The sequence below is a fragment of the Mesoplodon mirus genome, assembly GCF_964341445.2.
Source record: "Mesoplodon mirus genome assembly, chromosome: 20".
Classification (NCBI taxonomy): Eukaryota; Metazoa; Chordata; class Mammalia; order Artiodactyla; family Ziphiidae; genus Mesoplodon; species Mesoplodon mirus.
The window spans coordinates 11,175,917-11,195,747 of record NC_138996.1 but is presented as its reverse complement, the minus strand read 5'-3'; the positions used below and the strand labels follow the sequence as shown (position 1 = coordinate 11,195,747).

General features: G+C 40.1%; 2 protein-coding genes across 2 annotated transcripts in view; one reads left to right on the top strand and one right to left on the bottom strand.

The window, feature by feature from the left end:
* Window positions 1–1,136: 1,136 nt before the first annotated feature.
* On the bottom strand, window positions 1,137–6,010 carry TM2D2 (TM2 domain containing 2). Its single transcript, XM_082608877.1, has 4 exons — window positions 5,687–6,010; window positions 4,768–4,855; window positions 2,979–3,094; window positions 1,137–1,977 (listed from the first exon to the last, which is right to left on the bottom strand). Exons 1-4 carry the CDS (start codon window positions 5,911–5,913, stop codon window positions 1,764–1,766), a joined length of 645 nt encoding a protein of 214 aa, XP_082465003.1. The 5' UTR covers window positions 5,914–6,010; the 3' UTR covers window positions 1,137–1,763.
* A 266-nt stretch (window positions 6,011–6,276) lies between these two features.
* Window positions 6,277–19,831, top strand: part of ADAM9 (ADAM metallopeptidase domain 9) — a 105,811-nt gene continuing 92,256 nt past the window's right edge. The window contains exons 1-3 of the mRNA XM_082608633.1: window positions 6,277–6,589; window positions 16,573–16,670; window positions 19,234–19,292. Of these exons, the coding sequence (XP_082464759.1) occupies window positions 6,493–6,589; window positions 16,573–16,670; window positions 19,234–19,292 (254 nt within the window). The 5' untranslated portion in view covers window positions 6,277–6,492. The remainder of the gene's footprint in view (window positions 6,590–16,572; window positions 16,671–19,233; window positions 19,293–19,831) is intronic.

Here is a 19,831-nt window from a genome sequence, read left to right as displayed (position 1 = left end):
TTTTTTTTTTTTTTTTTTTTTTTGTGAGATGAAGCAGGATTTGTGGTTTTAAAGTAGTATCTTATTTGGGGTAAGATTTCAATTTTAGTTTGTTTTCCAGATTTTTCTTAGAAGTTTTTTTTTTTCTTTTTCTTTTTAAAAGGGGGCATCCTTGAACCCTCTTAAGTTCTATGCAAAATTTTATGTTTCTGTGCATTTCTGGGGAGAAGGTCCAGTTTCTTCGTGACCCACAACAATTTAAAATATACTGCCTTAGAGTGTAGAGATTATAAATAAGAATCTATAAATTATTACTGTTATAAATAAGGTTAAGGTCAACGGGGTACAGAACTTTCAGGACAAAATAGAATAATCTGTTTTAACTTTTACATAATTGCCACCATTTAATACCGTAAGAACAGTGGTCATATTAATCAGAGATAATAAAGCTGAAACTCTTAGGAAAACTTCATAATGATAGAGCATATTCAGTTATTTTAACTGGGATTCTTGGTCTTTATGTCAATTATTATGAGACTAAACTTTGAGCAGTTCTACCTTGTTTCTAGAATTTATAAGTTGCCCAAATAGCAGGCTCTTAGTTTGATTTACCTTACAAACCCCATTTTTACCTTATATTCTTTTCAACTCAGATTGCAAGGGATGGGAACTAAGTTTTAAAAACCACTTATAATTCAGAACATTTTCTTTTATTCCCAGTGATTTGGGAACTCGAAACCTTTCTGTCTCTTTCCCTATGACTGATTGCTATAGCCCACACTGAGAGATTTTGGTACCATGCTTATTTTGACAGAATGTGTTCAGTTTCTCTTTGCCCCCCAGATCACATCCTAACTCTACCCAGCACTCAGTAGTAATATCCTTTAAGGAAGAGTCTGCTTTTCTTTCCAGGGGCCTGAGGCCCCTCATATTATCTTACCTAATCATGAAGAACAGATTTACAGTTACTTGTATGAAATTTTTTTTTTTTTTTTACTAGTCTACAACATGGGCTCTCTAAACTGGTAAATACTACTTTTTTGATAGGAAAAGTCTGCCAAGAGGATCGCTGAACTCAGCCATGTTCAGCTATCCAAAACATAACTGGAATGAGGAAATTACTGTACTGGATATATTCCCTCTCAGGCATAAAAATGATGAAACAATAGGGTTTATTATCAGGCTCAGTTCAAATGCTTAGCTTTAAGCACAACAAATATAATTTTGAGTTTCACCCTACCTACTGAAAACACCCGAACGAGCATTCCAGGTTGGCAACATTTATTCTGCAATTTAAATTCAGAAAGTCAGAATTTCAGTGTGTATTAAAATCCATCGCCATTTCTACTTCTGAAGATTTTCATTGGTTCAGCTTCCGATCTCCACCGCATGAGGACTCAGGGTCACAAAAGGCACAAGGCTAAAAATATTCACTTTGCTTCTCCTGTTGGGTCCACTTGCTCCAAAGGATTGATTATACAGCAACACACAGAAATAAAGTGTATGGAAACCCTCCTGCAGCTTATAAGTTAATCACTATCCTTTATATTTTTTGTATATGAGGAAAGGTGCAAACTTGATACCCACAATACTGTTTGCTTGTCATCTTTAGTCTGCAAGGTGAAGTTTGGGTTGAAAATCCACAGTCCAAAGAAACCTTCCTAACCAAAGCCATTCTCTCCAAAGAGGAAGGCAATGGTCAGGTCTGATAACAAGGACGAGTTCTGAGCCTGTAGAGATGAATTCAGGAGACTTACCTCTCTGGGCCACGGCAGCAGCTCTTTTTAGTAAACAGTACACCAATTGCTGCCGTCACTTGGCATCAGCCCTCCAGTAATAAGCAAAATAAGGTCAACAAACCACCAAATCCCAAGTCCTCCAAGTGTCAAGAGCTTCCCTACTGCTGTGCCGGTGTGTCCCAGACAGAAACGATCTACTCCAAAACATCCCAGGAAGAAGGAGTAAAGCAAAGTGGTTATGAAGTAGTGTCCGGTATACCTACACAGAGGGGATTAAGAGGAAGATGCTTACCACGTGAAAATGAAAACGCTTAACGATTAGTGAACTTCACGTGAGTGAATAGATGGTGAGGCAGTCCCTCTGTGACCTCTTAACTGCCCCCCACTCCCGCCCCCCAAAAGGAAAATCTCTAATTTGTCTGGAGTCTCAAAAGAGTACTTGCTAAGGTACGGAGGACCTATAGGAACCAATACAGAGCTGGACTGGACAAGAAACTATCAGGCGCATTTGCACGATAGGTATCCTGGTAGGCGTGGAGTCCGGGCCCCCATCCCTCCTACCCAGGCTCCTGTCCTGAGGGAGGCTGTGGGAGGCTGTAGTTCTGAATGTAGTTCTCTCATGAGGTGTGACCTTCCCTTAAATGAACACCGATCTCCATACTCCTTTTCTGCTGTTTCGTGGCACCTGAAAACGGGACTCCTTTGTAAGGTCTTCTGTCTTATGTACTGTGATGACAATCAATTGCAGATGCCCTAACAGCATCACTTAACACAGTCACAGACTCTCCATTAGCAAATGGTATTCGTAAACTCTGCGCCTTCAAGCGGAGTTCACAGAAATAACCCTAATTCTTTAAGGTGATACCTGATTTTCAGGGAGAAGGGTCCATACTTTTCGTAATAAAATCTTTATTCCTGAAATTCTAAGGCTGCGTGCAAAGGACTTAAGCCTGTCCTAGGACTTTGGGAGCTACATCACCTGCTCCAACTCCTTCATTTTTCAGATGAGAGGACAGAGACTCTGGGTGGCCAGAGGTCCTTAGCTGGTTGGCGGAAGAGACATTTAGAATTTACAGCCTCTGGTCTCCTGTCCAGTGTCCCCTCTGTTATAACTACATTGTTGGTGTCCATGGTGGATGCACAGTAGCAATCATGTTGCCCCTTTAACACTTACGGTAAAAGAAAAAGTCACATCAAGAAATGACAAAACAGCTCTACCGCCATCCAAGTAACAACTACTCCATTCAGAGGAACACTTACTTTATACAAGGTTTATTCTCTCGTAGGAAGGTCCTAGGACTGGCACATTCGATTCCGTCCAGGGCGCGGCACTGTACGGAGGTGTGTTCCACATCACTGTAGGCCTGACCCCCGAACTGGGGAAGAAGGACCAAAACAACCAACCAAACTCACCAGAGCAGGCAACACAAAATATAGCTTTATATTAGTAACAGCTGATTCAGGACAAAAATTATTCTAACAAAGGTGAGGTAAAGCTATGCTAAAGAGCAAGGAATGCAGTGACATGCTTCAAGTGATTTTACATTAGTCCATCCTAAATGTACATTGTTTTAAATAAACTTTTTTTCTTTCCTTATGACTGCCTTCTTTAATAATATAATAAAAAAGTTTATCATCAGTTTCATTAAATGCCATTTAGAAGAGACACAATGCTTTATCCTGTATTTACAGGAGAAAAGAGCACATTACTGAACATTTGGGAATGGGTATTTAAAAAGTCAATGTGTAGTTGAGGTCTGTTTTATACATATTATAAATGAACATCATTAGGAAAGAACTCAGAATACCAACTGACTCAGGACTTTACTTCGGTCATGAAACTGTGATTTTCAGATGTCTGTGATACATCTATAGTATAAGTTTAAATTCCAGCAAAAAATTTCAGAACAGGACCTCTGACCCTTTGTGTAACTGAATGCTTGCAGAGAAAGCACAGCTGTACATTCTCCACTGGCACCTTATTAAGTGCTTCACTACTGTTTTTGCTGAAACACTCCTCAAAGGGAAGGGGCGGGTCCTCCCCCAGGACACGGGTGCCTGAATGTTGACAGTCCTCCAGCACTTCTGGGGGAAGTGACAGTCCGAGAACCTTGACAGGATCAACCCAGTGTTTAATGAAAATGGGTAAAAGTAAGTGATCTCTATACAATACTCACTCAAACTTTTATCAATAATTACCCATAGAACAAAATCTCATTGTATTGAAAATATTTCTTTACACATGACTGCAGTAAGAGTGGCCTTTTTGGCCTTATTACTTTCAGGTTTATTCCTCTGTGTCTGATTTAGCACAAAGAATATTTTCCATAATTCTCTTATAGCTGACTCTGTCTTGACTTGCATTATGTAGCATAATATAACATAATGGTGAGTCCACAGTGGGGAGGAAGTATGTGAACTTCACTGGTTTTGGGGAGACTGACTAGGAAGCATGCATCCAGCTTTAGGGATATTATTAATGGAACTGAATGGCTTCTTTCCATTCCAAGAGGCCACTGTTATCAAAGGCATCTCCTGAATGCTCTAACCTCCTACAAAGACATATACTGATAGATCCTACCTATTTCCTAAGGACACAGTGGAAACTGCTTGTGTGGTGAAAAGAAAGGTCACTGGCAAGAGGATCTTTGCCCCAAATGCATGTGTAACAAAGATACTGCTCAATCCATCATCAGTTTTAGAAACTGCCTAAACCTTTCTTTTGCTCTTTCGGGAAAGTACATACCTTGAAGGACTGTCAGGGGTGATATTTGAGTTCCAAATCTGTCAATCTCAATGGCCAAAGGAACCAAAGACAGGTTGGTCTTTGCACCTGGGTAGTTTTGGCACAGAGACTGCTGCTTCCTGAGGAAACTAAATGTCTTGTTCAGCCACTGACCCTAGGCATGCTGAAAATTTCCAGTAACAGTCATTCCAATGAATTTTACAAAAAGGTAACTTAATGTCCCTTATACTTTTCTGTAACAGCATTTAGCCAGTACTATTTCTCTATGGAAGAGTTTGCTCATAAAACAAAACAAAAACCCACCTTGAGACAACCATAACCAAGTTCCTGGGATGCCGTTGCATTTCCAACATGATCCACTGGGTCTTCACATTCTATAAATTCATCGGGCCTGTAAATCACCAGTAAGAGCATCATTGTCATCATCATTAAGATTTTGCAAATGGCTGTTTACATGTATATAATCAAAACAGGCAAGAGAAATTTCTTTAAGTTTTCTGGGAGTTAATTTCATTCTGACTCTTCCCCAAGACAAGAAGTGCTGTGAGGCTGAAGCACAGCCGGTCAAACAGCCATCCAAATGGCCCTTTGGTTGTGCCAGGGGCGTGTTTCTGGTCCTATTTCTACACGGATTCTACCTCTGCCATGGCTTCATCTCTTCCCTAGGCAAACAGCCACAAGGTATGAGGGCAAAATTGAAGCCAAAGGATTCCCAGCCCTCTTTGCATATCCCAAACGCCTTTTCTTATTTGACTTAAAAGAGGTTAAAAATTTTGACTTGGCTCTGCGACAGTAAGGATATTCTTTTTTTTTTTTTTTCTGTAAGGAAGTGCCTTGTAGGTACAAATAACTTACTCCAATTGTGCCCCACTCAGTAGCAGCACCTACGATGGTTTCTCCTTAGGTTAAAGGGAGCAGGACAGAGAAGGCACAACCCGTACACTTCTTCCGGAGCTATATGATGTCACTCCTCCCTAGTTCTCCTCTTTGGGGATCCCAAAGGATCTGCCACCGACACACAGGGTTTTCCCCTGCATGAGTGAGACGAGTGAGAAACCTGTCACGATATTTACTTCCCGCGTGTTGACTTATCCGGTCCTCAGGTGGAGAGGGTCTGGGGGAAAAAGCAGCCTGCCTCCCTCCCTTCCTCTCCCCCGCATAACACCCATATGTCCCAGGCCCCATCTCCATCTACACCCGCCTCGACGACTGCGTAGCTTACAGGTAAGAGCAAAGGATGACTGGAGACTGGGGGTCGCCATATTCCCAGCTCGCGGAGCCGGTGGAGCCCTCCGGGTGGGCGGCGCCAGCGGATGTGGGCTCGGGCTCGGCGGTAGTGTTGTGCGAGTGGCTCCGAGAGACACAATGCAGCAGCAGGAGATTCCCCATCAGCAAAGCCGCCTGGCCGCAGAGAAGTAAGTAACTCACCGGGCAACCACCCAGCACCATCTTCCCGAGTCCAGTGGCGGAGACCCGGGCTCAACCTCAAACCCAGGGCGGAACCGCCGACCCCAAGCCCTGCCTGGTCAGGCCTCTCCGCGTAGCCCCGCTCCTCGCCGCCAAACAGCCAATGGGAGAGCAGCTCGACGCTCCGCCCGACCCCGACAGCTAATAAGAAGAGGCTGCGCAGGAGGCGGGGCTGCGCTTCACTTGTGCCTGTCAATTCCGCTTCTGGGTCTCACGCTCCGCCTTCTTTTGTCTCGATTGCTTCCTCCAATGGGCTCCCTCGACCCCTGAAGTAGGCGGGCCTTGGAGGGAGGAGGCGGGGCGGATAGTGATGGGCGGGGCAGACTAGTGAGGGTCTTAGGGGCCCGATAGAAAGTCCGTTCTCCCGCCGGGGACTGATCGCTCTCTACGTCAGTGTAGCCAGCGCCGCGTCGGGAGCGAGCTCGGACCAGAGCCGACTTGCGTCAGTGCCGAGCGCGCGCATCGCTGCCAGCTCTGGGGCCCCGGCAGGGCTGGGAAATGGTGGAGCGGGCGGAGGCAGGGGCGACCGAGTGTTGAGGGGAACCTGCGGACTCGGCCGAGATGGGATCGGGCGCGGGCTCGCCCTCTGGGACCCTCTGCTTCCTGTGGCTGCTCTTGTTCGGCTTGGTGAGCCCAGCCCTCGGTGGGGCTCGGTCAGGTGGGTGCCCGCCCCCAGGACCCTTTGGGATTCGTGTTTCCTAGGGCTGGGATGCTCGGAGTTACCCCGTGGTGCCTGGGAGTGGAGGGGCCTGGCCTGGGGACTGGACCCAGAGTCGGAGGCGGAGCCGCTCAGCTGTGTGTGGACAGTGCTCGGACCCGAGGCTCGGGGTCTAGCGCCCCAAATTCTTCTCGGCACTGTTCTCGGGTCTGGTTCCTCGTCCTCGGTCTCATGCTGGGCAGAGCCTTTTGCGGCGCGCCCCACCCCCATCTCGCGCAAGGCTGGGGCCCCCAGACCTTCTCGGGGCGACTCTGGGTCCGACCCTGACCTCGGGGACTCGGCTGAGAGCCTTGGAGGCTGGGTGCGCGCGGAGGTTTTGAGAAGTGCTTTGAGAAATGGAGCTTGCTCTTGCTTATACAGTCAATGTCACCGGGAAGCAGACCGGGAGATGCAACTTTTGCTCCAGGTTATCATGGTTTGAAATTTTGATGTTCATTTTATTAGCGGAGTCACCACTAGGTACACAGAGCTAAATTTAGCGATGGAATGGGGAGGGGGGTTCTTATTTTTTTTCTTGGGCCATTTTGTTGTTGTAGTAAGAATACTTTTTTGGAAACGAAGTGCTACATTTCTATAGCCAAACGGTCTTTTATATTCTTTTTTATTGGGTTGGTAATATCTCAAATACGGACAAATAATCCCTGCTCTGCTTAACTCACAGGATTACAGTGAGAATTAGATCATTTATGTGAAATCGCTTTTGACTTGTGAAACTAGCCTTGAATATATAAGGTTTTGTATTGGAGATACCCAAACATAGTGGAAACAAATCGCCAACACACTAGCTTCTTTCTGGAAACACCTTCTTTCTTTATTTTGGCTCGTGTTAAATTATTGTTTGCACGGTTGTGTTTTCTTTATCAGCCACAGAGTATGATGGAGAATGGGGGTTTCTACTAAATCTTTATCCTGAGAGTTGTTCAAAGGTGAAGATTTCAGTGCAGGACTAAATTTAAATTTTTTCTTATGTTTGGTTTATTCTTTTTCAATTAGGTAAATTTGCCCCATTGCAGGAATTTTGAAGCTCTAAATACTGAAACTTTATTGAATGGGAAGCTACCAAATCTTTTATGGTTGAGACTGTTTTTGCTGTGGTATTCTATATGGTTAACATTTACCAACATTTAAGGAGAAGTAGGTTAAACATCTGGAGTTTTAGTAATCCATGATTCTGTCTGTTTATTGCATACCCGCATATAGATGGATGGAATATCCTTATGTTTTTTAACAGCAGCTTTAACAGTTTATGGCCAGTCCCTCACTGAAGCATGTGTATGCTTTCAAAATTTAGTCAGCGTTTATCAAACGCCTATAAACACCAAGCTCAATGCTTGTGGAGGGGCGGAAGGTGACCAAATGTGCTGAGTCTGTCAGAGGGATATAGGGGAAGGTTTTATCGAGAAAGTGATATTTGAACTGATCTATATAGGTGAATGTTCAAGGAAAGGAATAGGAATTCTTTCTCAGCAGAAGGGTTTTTGCAAGAGTATGGAGAGGTATGAGGACACGACTAGTTAGGGAATGATGAGAATGTCACCAGGCAGTCTACATGAAAGGGAGGCACGGAAAAAACCAAGGTAGGTTGGTACCAGCTGGGGAGAGTCTTCTTGTGATGTGCTGTGGGGTTTGGACTTTACCCTGGAGGAAGTTCTTTGGGTAGGATGGTTTTTAAGTAGGGATGTGACATAACTAGATTTGCGGTTAATATAACTGGCTACACAGTGGAGGACAGAATATAGGAGGGAGGGGCTGGAGCCTGGGAGAGAGCAATTAAGAGGCTTTTGTACTAGTGTGCAGTGAGTCAACTCATGTTTCCCTACGGGAATGTTCTTCCACAATCAGCTGACCGAATTTTTGCAATACAGGATGTTTAAAGCAGCACTGAAACCTTTTCTGCTAATGAAAGAGGAATTTGCGTACTCAGTAAGTACCACCTACACATCCAGTTACATTAGGACTTAAATAGGTTTTGTAGAATCTTTTTTTTTTTAACCATTTATAACATTGTGTCGATGAGGAAATGCAGTATAAATTCTCAAAAGCTGACACAGTAAACTTTATATATATTTTTAAACAGGGGCTAACAAAGGTAACTTTGTATCATTGTGAACAATAACAAAGGGAATCAGGCAGGTGTGAAACCTCATCTGATTTCTTCTTTTAAGATAGTGATTATGATGTGCAGACCTGGAATTTTTTTTTTTTTTTTCAAGACTAGAATTCTAGAAGAAATGAGATTTAAGGCTTACTCATGGTGAATCACTGTAAGATGAACTACATGGTAAGAACTTAGGTCTGTACTAATTTTGTTTTTAGGTGCCTGTGAATTATTTGGATTTGGTATGTTTGTGCTGAATAGGAGAATGTAGTCTTTTAAATATAAAAATAATTTCAGTTTCACTTTTATGTAAAAAAATAAAACATTTATAATTAAAATATGCACAGAACAAATTGCTGGGTTCCAAGACAGTTTTCCAAACACACTTTAAATTTTACCTTACCAGGAATTCCTTGGCGGTCCAGTGGTTAGGACTCCGTGCTTTCACGGCCAGGGGTGCAGGTTCGATCCCTGGTGGGGGAACTAAGATCCTGTAAGCTGAGTGGCGAGACCAAATTTAAATAAATAAATAAATAAATAAATAAATAAATAAATTTTACCTTACCAAAGTTGACTTTATATGTGTGTGTATGTGTGTGTGTGTATATATATATATATAATTTTTTTTTAATCCTAGTTTATGGTCGAATCCCCCCAAAGATGCAAGCTTTAAGTAAGCGGAAGCATTTTCTTGGAATAGCCACAAGCTCAAATATATGACATAGATTGCCTCATGATATTTCTTTTTTTTTTTTCTTTGATGCCTAGTATATAGCAGAGTCTTGGAGTTACGCCACCTTTGTGTCAGAACTATGGGACTGCCACATAAATAAATCTGGTCCTCTAGGTATGTGAGTAACTAACCTCCCAACCACCCTGCCTTTGAATAGTGCCAACATGGACCCAATTAAAGTTGAATTGCACTTTGAATTGTATAGTCTTGTTCATATATTATTGTAGTTTATTTTTCATTTTGTGAAAGTGTTATTTCAGTCAAATCGTTTTCCCCAAAGTGATCATGTGTCGGGTACTGCTTGAATCACACCCTTTAAGAATGAGTTAGGGAACCTGAGAAGTTCACTTATAAATACTTTGGTCAGTTTTTAAATATGCAGTTGTTTTCGTATCGGTTTCTGTTGATTTTAACGTAAGAATTAGAGTATTTCAGCTTATAATAAGTAAAAATGATGTCACCGCCAAACATTTGTCATACTGCAGGACAAAACCCATTCCCATACATGGGAAATGCTTCTTTCCCTTTGACACATTTTCCTTTTAATGAGATTTTTTTATGGCTTAACTCATTTTTGGAAGGTTCCCCCTACCCCTTTCTTTAGTAGCCCCTAAGAACTCTCATACAAGTAGAGCCTGGGAGAGCCTGTTCCACATCCATTGACACATTGGCTGCTTCAGAGGGGAGGGTAAGCAGTCAATGGCAGAGTAATATAGTGAAATGTGGCATTGCATTAACATGACAAATTGTGGGCCGTGACGATTTGTGGCAAATTGATATGAAAGATGCTAATCATAACAAATAAAGCTTATTTTAGGTTGTACAGGATAATTTGCAATTATGAGGTCTATGTATGTATAGCTGTAAAGATCAAAAGAGGTCATTTACTCAATACATTTGTTGAATATCTACTGTACCAGTGCAGGAAATAGGGGATGAGTAAGGTACCGTCCTTGGTTTCAAGAAACTTAAATTCCTTGGTAGAGGAATTTAAATTCTTTAGGGCATTAAATCTTATAAATGGTGAGTGTTTTTCCCAAAGGGCCACTTACAAACAAACAATAGCAAAAGCCCTGTTTCTTTTTAAATGTAAAAATGAGTAAATGTAAAAAAAAATTATAACGCAAAAAATGTCAGAATGTAGGACATAATAGTGGAAATTATAATTATGTTTGAAGATAGCTATTAATATATAATATATGTTTACTTGGCACTGACCTTGTGAATGGAATGGATATATATGGCTCAAAATAACAGCAATTTATGGATCTAATTGCAATTTCTCTTCAAGAAATAACTCAGACAACAGAATTATCTTCTTCATCTTGTATGTGAAACCCAGGTTTATTTTCTATAGTGAAAGTACTTAAGGGTGGCTCTTTGTTTACACAATAGGTGGGAAGGAAAGGAGAAAAGCCCTTGGCTGAGGGTTTACATTTGTTTGCTTTGCAATTAGGTAGAATTCTTTTAACTTATATCCGTCTACAGTTGTAACTGAGGAAGGGCTTCTGTGTCCAGGGCACAGAAAGCCAAACTCTGACAGTGGGTGTTTGCAGCAAAGTAAGGGTATGTTGCAGGGCGCCAAGAAAGGGAGTGGAAGACAAGTCTCAGATCCATTCCAGCTTGACTTTTTGAGTGAAGTGTTTTTTTTTTTGTTTTTTTTTTTTAAAGGGGAAGCACAAAGATGCTGGGATTAATCATCATCTTCTGACATTTCTTAATCCTGGTTTTGGGAGTCAGAATGCCTCTGGTTTACATTCTCTGGCCAGGTGGTCCATGGCTGGGGGTCTATGAGGGCATCTTGCCCTGGAGAAGCAACCTGAGTTTGTACGTGAATGATAGTGGTATCTACAACAGCAGTTTTAGGCACATAGTGATGTTATCAACAACAGCAATCTTAGCCATCTGACTCTGGTTGATTAGTGTCCAGTTAGCGCAGGATTGAGGTCAGAGGGGGCAAGAAAGGGGATAAAGTTTTGAATAGAGAGATTAATCATAAACTCAGTAAGGGGACTCATTTTTAGGGGGACTCAGTTTCTCAGATGCTATTACAAAACATGTATTTAGGCTTCCTCCAAAACACAGTACATAAAAATATGTGAGGAGTTAAAGGAAGAAAGAAGTGCAACTAACACCTTTTTCTTTCTTTTACTAAGTTTAAGACACTTTAAGTTTCATGTTTCAACTCTTATTTTTTTAATAAATTTATTTATTGTTTTATTTATTTATTTTTGGCTACGTTGGGTCTTCGTTGCTGTGCGCGGGCTTTCTCTAGTTGTGGCGAGCGGGAGCTACTCTTCATTGCGGTGCGTGGGCTTCTCATTGCGGTGGCTTCTCTTGTTGTGGAGCACAGGCTCTGTGCTCGGTGGCTTCTCTTGTTGTGGAGCACAGGCTCTATGCACGCGGGCTTCAGTAATTGTGGTGCGCGGGCTTGGTAGTTGTGGCTCTCAGGCTCTAGAGCTCAGGCTCAGAAGTTGTGGCACGCAGGCTTAGCTGCTCCGTGGCGTGTGGGATCTTCCTGGACCAGGGCTGGAACCTGTATCTCCTCCATTGGCAGGCGAATTCTTAACCACTGCACCACCAGGGAAGCCCTCAAGTCTTACTTTTATCTCCAGCCTATGTTTTCTAGTAATGTGACTTTTGATGGTGTGCATCAAATTCTGTCAAATTCTGATAAAATAGTTTGTATTTTCCATGGAGCTGACTGTATTAAGATTTTAGTTTTCATTGTGAACTCTATACCAGTGGTTTTCGGGGGGGGTGATTTTGTCCCCAGAAGGCATCTGGAAGATAGTTTTAGTTGTCACACTGGTGGTGTTTCTGGCCAGTGGTGGGTAGAGGTCAGGGATGCTCCTAACTATCCTACATTGCACAGAAAAACACCCACAGCAAAGAATTTTCTGGCCTCAAATGTCAATAGTGCTGAGGCTGAAGCTTTACAGTACAAATAATGTTGATGCACATCCTTTATAGTGACATGGGAAACTTGATCTTTAGCTTCCCATGAGAAAGTGCTACTATTTGGAATTAAAAACAAAAAATAAAAGGAATTTGGGGAAACTCTATGCAAGGTATGAACGGGAAAAAGAATAAAAATAAGCCAGGACTAGGGATGAAGGAATGTTGAAAAAATACAGGAAGAAAGGGTTTCATACAACCAGTGTATATTGTTTTTCAATGACATAACCAAAATATGTGCATTTCTTATGATGTTTTGGAACTCCTGTGGCATTCAGAAAGTGGATCCTTGGATTTTAAAACCAAGAAGTCAGTATCGGAATAACAGCTCTTATATGTAAATAGAAGTTATTTTGGGGTGGTATAATTTTGAAAGCCTTTAAAAAATAAATGATTCGTTCTTATTTTTTTTTTCAAAACAAGAATTGTGCATTAAAATGGAAGAAAGGATAGAATGTGTCTTATATTCCTTTATTGGACTTTCATTCTTCTCTAACAATCTTGGTAAAAGATCCATAGCTTCAGTCCTGGCCTGAAACTAGCTATGTGACCTTATAAAGTCACTTAACAAGTTTCAAAATGAGAGCTCTTTAAATATGTGTCTGCTCATTTGTAGTTGTCTTTTCTGAGGCATTTCTTTTTCTCTGTGATGTTTGCTTCTGAGTTGTGATGAAAAGATTTCAGTTTAGTTGCATATTGTTTAGCTTCTAGTATAACAGTTGCCTGAGCCTATTAACATTTTTATCCCTGCCTGTAAGGATTTACTTAAGAAATCTTTTATTCTGAAATAATTATAGAACCATAGGAAGTTGCATATAAATGCACAGGATGATTGACTTTTTTTTTTATCACACAGAGCTTCTTCTCTGTAACTCACTGAAAGCATTTATTCCTGCCATCTGTTCCTGCCATTACTTCTAGAGTGACTGTCTTAGTAGTTGAACAAATTACCATGATCTAAAAGAAAAATATTAAGGCTAATATTGAAATTTGTGTTTTTAGGAATTTGAGAAAACTGAAGGTCCTTGAAAGGTTTATTCTGGGTGAAGAGATAGTCCTGTACCTCAGTTAATTTAGGATGAAGGATATTTCTACTTAGTGATTTGAAGCCTGCTTCTATCAAGGCCATGGATTTCTTTTGACATGGCTCCCATTTGGCAACTCCAAATATCTGAAGGATATTTTATCATAGTATGTCATAAGTATACCTTAGATCAACCAGCCCCTGGTTGCTTTTGTGAGTATTGGAGTCTATTTCTGGTATTTTTATGCAGTGACGTGAAGCCCCATTTAGATGGTATGTTATGCCTAATTATTAAGATTTAAGGGGTTGACGGGTAAAGAGTTTGCAGAGTGTTAGTACGACATGTTGTACTGAATGAGATTTAATTTATATTTTCCTGTTTACATTGTATCTTTAAAAATTCCAAACTAGACAAGGTTATAGACATTTTTATGTACAGTGTTAGCTTGTGGAAGGTTAGGTGAAGATGCTTCATTTTAATCTGCATTTGAGAAATCTGAGAGGCATAAGGCAATTAAGGAGTGAATGAACATAAGAGTTTGGATCCAAAGGAGAGGAGAGAGCGGGAGTGAGAAGGTATCATAGTCTGGATGCGAGGTTAATGAGGCTGATGGGAAGACAGGCGGTGTTGAGATAGTAGATAACCAGTACTTTAAATAGTTTGTGCTTTTCTTTGTCCCCTTTTAATTTCAGTGGTAATTTGGGGTTTCAAAATACTCATTATAAAAACAAATTCAAACAATACGGACATGCATGAGTACAGGAAATAAAGTCTGAGTCCTTATCTCATTACTCTCTGGTTCTATTCCATCGTGGTAGCTGCTTTAAACAAGTTTGATACATTTACTTACGATACTTACATGTTTGTTGTTGACACATCTTATAGTCTCCTATATATGATATATGTTGTAATTGTAATGTTTCCTAGACACTATAAATAATACAGAGCTTATAAAGTGAAAAGTCTCTCCTCCCATCCCACTCCCTACAGATAACTACTTAAAAAATACTTATTTTACTATCGAAAATTTTAAACATACAAAACAGTAGAGAGAAGAGTAATGAGCTCCTCTGTACCCATTACCCAGTTTTAATATAGTTTCATATGTATCTCATCCCTCAAACGTACACAGGATTATTTTGATGCGAATCCTGGATGTCATATCATGTTGCCCTTGAATATTCAGAATGAATCTCTATGACATAAGGACTTTTAAAGAAAACATTACCCACAATATGCTTATTACACTTTAAAAAATTAATACTAATTCCTCAAGATCATCACATATCTATACAGTGTTAACATTTCCCTAGTTGTCTCAGAATTTTTTTTTCTGTTGATTTATTTTAATTAGGATCCAGATAGGTCCAGATATTGCATTTGGTTATATGGCTCTTTTAATTTATAGTGGTCCCCTCTTCCTCCCTTTCATGGCATTTATTTGTTCAAGAAATTCTACTGAATGTATTTATTTCCTGAATTGATCCCCACTGAGTAGAAGCTGTGAATCTGTCCTTCCCTCAGTGTTTCTGTTTGTGTATGCCATTCTCAAGCCTCCTCATAACAAATGTGGTTTTGGTATATGGAGATATATAGAGATAGAGGTTTTTCATCCGTGGTCCTTAGATGGTGACCATCTACTCGTCAAGTTCTCTGAACAAACTGACATGCCGTCATTGGCAGTTATGCTGGAGGAAGAGATATGTTGGATGTACTGAGAGACTGTATCAGATGCCAGCATGGGGTGTGCCTTCCTAAGGGATTTGAATGGGCCATTTTAATTATACCCAAATTTTGCTTAAGTGATGACTTTACTTTTTTTCTAGTTATCTTATTTTTAAAATAATATATGATTATTTAATACCTTTGATAATTTCAAAAATACAAAATTGAAACCTAACAATAAAACTTTGTATTTATACATAAATCCTGCTTGACTGCTTCAGTGCAATGAACCAAAATGGCTTTCTGCTCATTGTTTTATTTACTTATTTATTTTCATTTTAATTTTTTTAGGTAGATTTACTTATTTTTTTTCATTGGAGTATAGTTGATTTACAATATTGTATTGGTTTCAAGTGTACAGCAAAGTGATTCAGTTTTTTATATATATATATATTTTTCAGATTACTTTCCATTATAGATTATTATAAGATATTGAATATAGTTCCCTGTGCTATATGGTAGGTCCTTGTTTTTTTTTTTAATTTTATTGGATTATAGTTGATCTGCAATGTTGTGTTAGTTTCCGGTGTACAGCAAAGTGATTCAGTTATACATATACATACATTCATTCTTTTTCAGGTTCTTTTCAGTAGGTCCCTGTTTATCTGTTTTACATATAGTGGTGTGTATCTGTGAATCCCACACTCCTAGTTTATCCCTCTCCCCTCTCAAGTGATGAGTTTAGAACCCAGGCCCCACTCAGATGTGACTCCACTGTGTGGTGAGCTGTACAGGATTGGAATTGGGAGGAAGTCTTGCATGATGATTCTGAGTACTTCATTTTTAATACATTTTATTTATTCAACTTTTTAGGACAGATTAGTGGCAGTAATTTCATTGGAGATAATTGCTACATTGTTAGGTATGTATTTATTAGAGTTAATCCATCAGGCATTAAAAGTAACTTTTCCCTCTTATTGTCCTTGGCCGTTTCGTAAGTATCCCCGTACCATCTCGGGATATCATTCATGTTGGGTGAGGGTGGGAAAAGAGACAGGAGTAAACTGTGCCAGGTTCTAGATGCCTTCCCTCCACTTCCCCACCGGAACAGTTTTTTCCTTGTGTTTATGCCTTAAGATTTCTTTTAAGACAAGGGATTAGGGTTTATAGCTAAAAATTGTTTGAAAATGATTGCTGTGTATATACTGTTTGGATAAAGGCTGACATCCTTTTTTAAGAAATACATTTCTTCCCCCTCATACTTATCTAGTATATTGCTATTTTCCTATAAAACTTTGTATAAAACTATATATATTTTAGTGTGAGAACATCAGATGATTTTTCCATGAATTGAACATTCAGCTTTTGATTTCCATTGTATTTTAGGACATGTAGTTTTTCAGGTTCAGTTGTTATATAATGTTTGTTATTCCCTTTTCTGTAGGCTTTCAACAGACCTCCCATCTCTCTTCTTATGAAATAATAACTCCTTGGAGATTAACTAGAGAAAGAAGAGAAGCCCCTAGGCCCTACTCAGAGCAGGTAAGTTATCTCTTGAAAAATATATATGTATTTAAATTTCACTTTTTTTAAGACAAGGGTGTTATTTTCAGGAGTGATTGGTTCAGTGAGTAATGTCAGCCAGTGATTATGGCACTGGTGTCCATTGGACATTATTCTAGTAAAGTGACATACTGATCCTTAGTAGCTTTTTTTTTTTTTAAAAGACAAAATAATCAACTTGAAACATAAGAAGATGAAATAGTCAGTTAAGTAAAATTCTATGACCAGGGTAGAATGCTGGTTACATAGATTTCTGACCCTTACCTGACTGGTGATGGTTACAGTGGTCTTGTTATAAGAATAAGAATTCACCTCTCTCTCAGTGTGTGATAGGTAGAGTACTACATGCTGTATCTTTACTGACACTGGAGAATAGTAGTGTGTTATATGCATGTATTTCATATCTGGGAATGTTTGCTCAACAGTGAGTTTTATCTCCACATCAGAAGAAACATAATATGCTAACAGGGTAACCAATGCACAAAAATTAATTTTTATACTATTTTTCTCTTACTGTAAAGCTCAGAAATAATATATTTGGATATCAACTGACTTTGCAAACCCTTCAACTTTATAGAAGTATAATTTAACTTTATTATAGTTTAACAGTAACAGGTGATGAAGGATAGAGAGTTTAGCTTATTACCTCTGAATTGCCAATATATTTCTAATGATAAGGCAGCTTGTCCATTGTTTAGGGTCCAGGCATAGTGAAGAGAACACTGGAGTTAGCATCAGGAGCTTTTAGCTTTAGCCCTCCCTCTGGGTGCTACCACGAATTGGGTAGATCATTCGTCTTCATTTACTTCTTTATAAGTAAGGAATCAATGACTCTAAGATCTCCTTCCAGTGGAACAGTTTATAATTTTTCCTTGTTTTGTTTTGAACTGGACATTCTACTCTTTGATTTTTGTTTTGCCTTTAGAGTAGAATTAATTTGCGTTTTCATTGTTATTTTCCCCCTTTTCTTCACTTAGCAGCACAGGGACGATGTTTTCCACTTTATCGTGTCTCTGATGACCTTATCATCCCTGCACACATAGATACTTGGGATTGTAGTAAATGTCCTGCATGCACCCTGATAAATATTTGGGGAAGACGTGGAAGCACTGTTTAAGCCCTGGGGATATGGCAGTGAACAAAACAAACTCCATGCCCCTGTGGAGCTTCCATTCTCGTGGGAGGAGAGGAGGAGACAAATAAGCAATATAGATTGATAATAGAGATTACTTAAGATGGTAAGAAGTGCTATGGGGAAAATTAAAGCAGGGAGGGGGTTGGGATTGTTGGAATTGGGGGTGGGGGCGAGGGGGTAGGAGGGTTTGTGTTTTCTAATAGGACAGCCCGGGAAGACCTTACTAAGAAGGTAACCCTGGAGCAAAGCAAAGGCCAGAAGGAAGAGAATGAGCAACCCAGGCAGCTGTTTGGGGGAGGAATGTAATATCACAAAACAGTTCTCAGATTCTCAGAGTTCTTCTCAGAGGAGATGACAGTGAGGTTTTTACGTCCTGTGTTTGTCCAAGAGCAGAAAGGATAGAAAGGCACACGCCGAAACTGTGGCGTTGGAAGGAGCTTGGGATTTTTGATGCCCCAGTGGAGAAGGAGGTAGGTGGCAGTGTCCTGAGGTCCCCACACAGGATGTGGAAACAGAACCCCAGGACCTGGATCTCTGTCTCGGCCTTCGAAGTCAGATGTTGAAGTGCCCTAGGAGAGGAGATCCTGCTGTTTCTTGGCAAAACGTTCACTTAGAGTCCAGAAACAGTAGGGAGAATAAGAGGACACTCCTGATACTATTATTATTTGTTGAGTCCCTCCATGACTGTCTTTTTTATTAGAATTATGGCAAAGTTGAATCCCCTGGTTCTAAAGATCACATTAAGTGCTTCTTGCTAATGAAACAGTGAGTCACTGGGCAAGTTATTTTAACGTTTGAGGTAGAGAAGAGAATCCCACAAGCTGAGGATGTGTAAGTGTAAGTTGCCTCATCACACTGTTATTTAATGTCCCACTAATTAAGAAAGGAACAGACTGCTACCAGTTAGACTGCTCTGCCTGTGTACGATGTATCCGGATTTCAAAGATGTTCACGTGAGGGGGGAAAGTCTGTTTAGAAGCGATGAAATGTGTTGAGCCATGTGAAGATATAAAATCGTAAAAGGCTATTAATTTCGTCTAACCAGAACGAGGGAATATCTTTTGAAACTAAGAGGTTCATTTCATTTAAAACGAAAGGAAGAACTACTTTATACTATAGGTAATACAGGGATGGACTTAGTAAAAATAACCCCTTAAGTTATAGCTCAATTATAAATGAATTTTAGAAGAGTTTAGATAAACATGCAGGTCGTTTTCCACAGAAGTTTATTAAAGGAAGGTAGGGATGATCAGAGTATATTTTTATTATTTACGAGTATATTTAAGGTTCTTTCATAAAATAGTTCTAGTCAGTACCAAGTTATTTTCATTCAGGATGGCATTTCTGTTGTTGAAAAGTTATTTAGAAGATAGTGTTTTATTGTTCTTTTCTCCTTTGTGCATTTAGGTATCTTATGTCATTCAAGCTGAAGGAAAAGAGCATATTATTCACTTGGAAAGGAATAAGTAAGAAATTTAATTTACTTTGGCTTTTCAGTAATTTTTTTTTTCAGTGCTATATGGGTATCTTTTCTAGTTAGATATTGCTTAGTAGATTGATTAAAAGGTGAGAATAATAAGGTTAGATGTATGGAAAAAGCCATACTATTTTGCATTTCCATTGACATTAGAGCAAAGGCAAATAAATCTAAATTAAAGGAAGAGAAAGTTGTATTTAAGAAAACTTTAAAATCATGATCGGCCCAAGAAACAGCTGAGCAGGGGGTAAAGAAGTCTTTAGTAGTTTTATCAGTCTGCTAGAGCTGCCACAGCAAAGTACCACAGATGTAAACAACAGACATGTATTTTCTCACAGGACTGGAAGTCCAAGATCAAGGTGCCAGCAGGGTTAGTGTCTGGTGAGGGCTCTCTTCTTGGGTTGCAGACGGCCACCTTCTGGCCAGTGCTCACATGACCTCTCCTTGGCCTGTGTGCACAGGAAGGGGGGTAGATGGATGAGCGAGCTCTCTGGCTTCTCTTCTGGTGAGGACGCTAATCCTGTTGGC

Coding starts and splice junctions, on each gene's coding strand:
- TM2D2 (XM_082608877.1), bottom strand. CDS start 5,913: ATGGTGCTGGGTGGTTGCCCGGTGAGTTACTTACTTCTCTGCGGCCAG. Junction 3,095..4,767: donor TTGGTTATGGTTGTCTCAAG/GTGGGTTTTTGT, acceptor CTTCTTCCCCAG/TTCGGGGGTCAGGCCTACAG. Junction 1,978..2,978: donor GAGAATAAACCTTGTATAAA/GTAAGTGTTCCT, acceptor CCCTCTGTGTAG/GTATACCGGACACTACTTCA.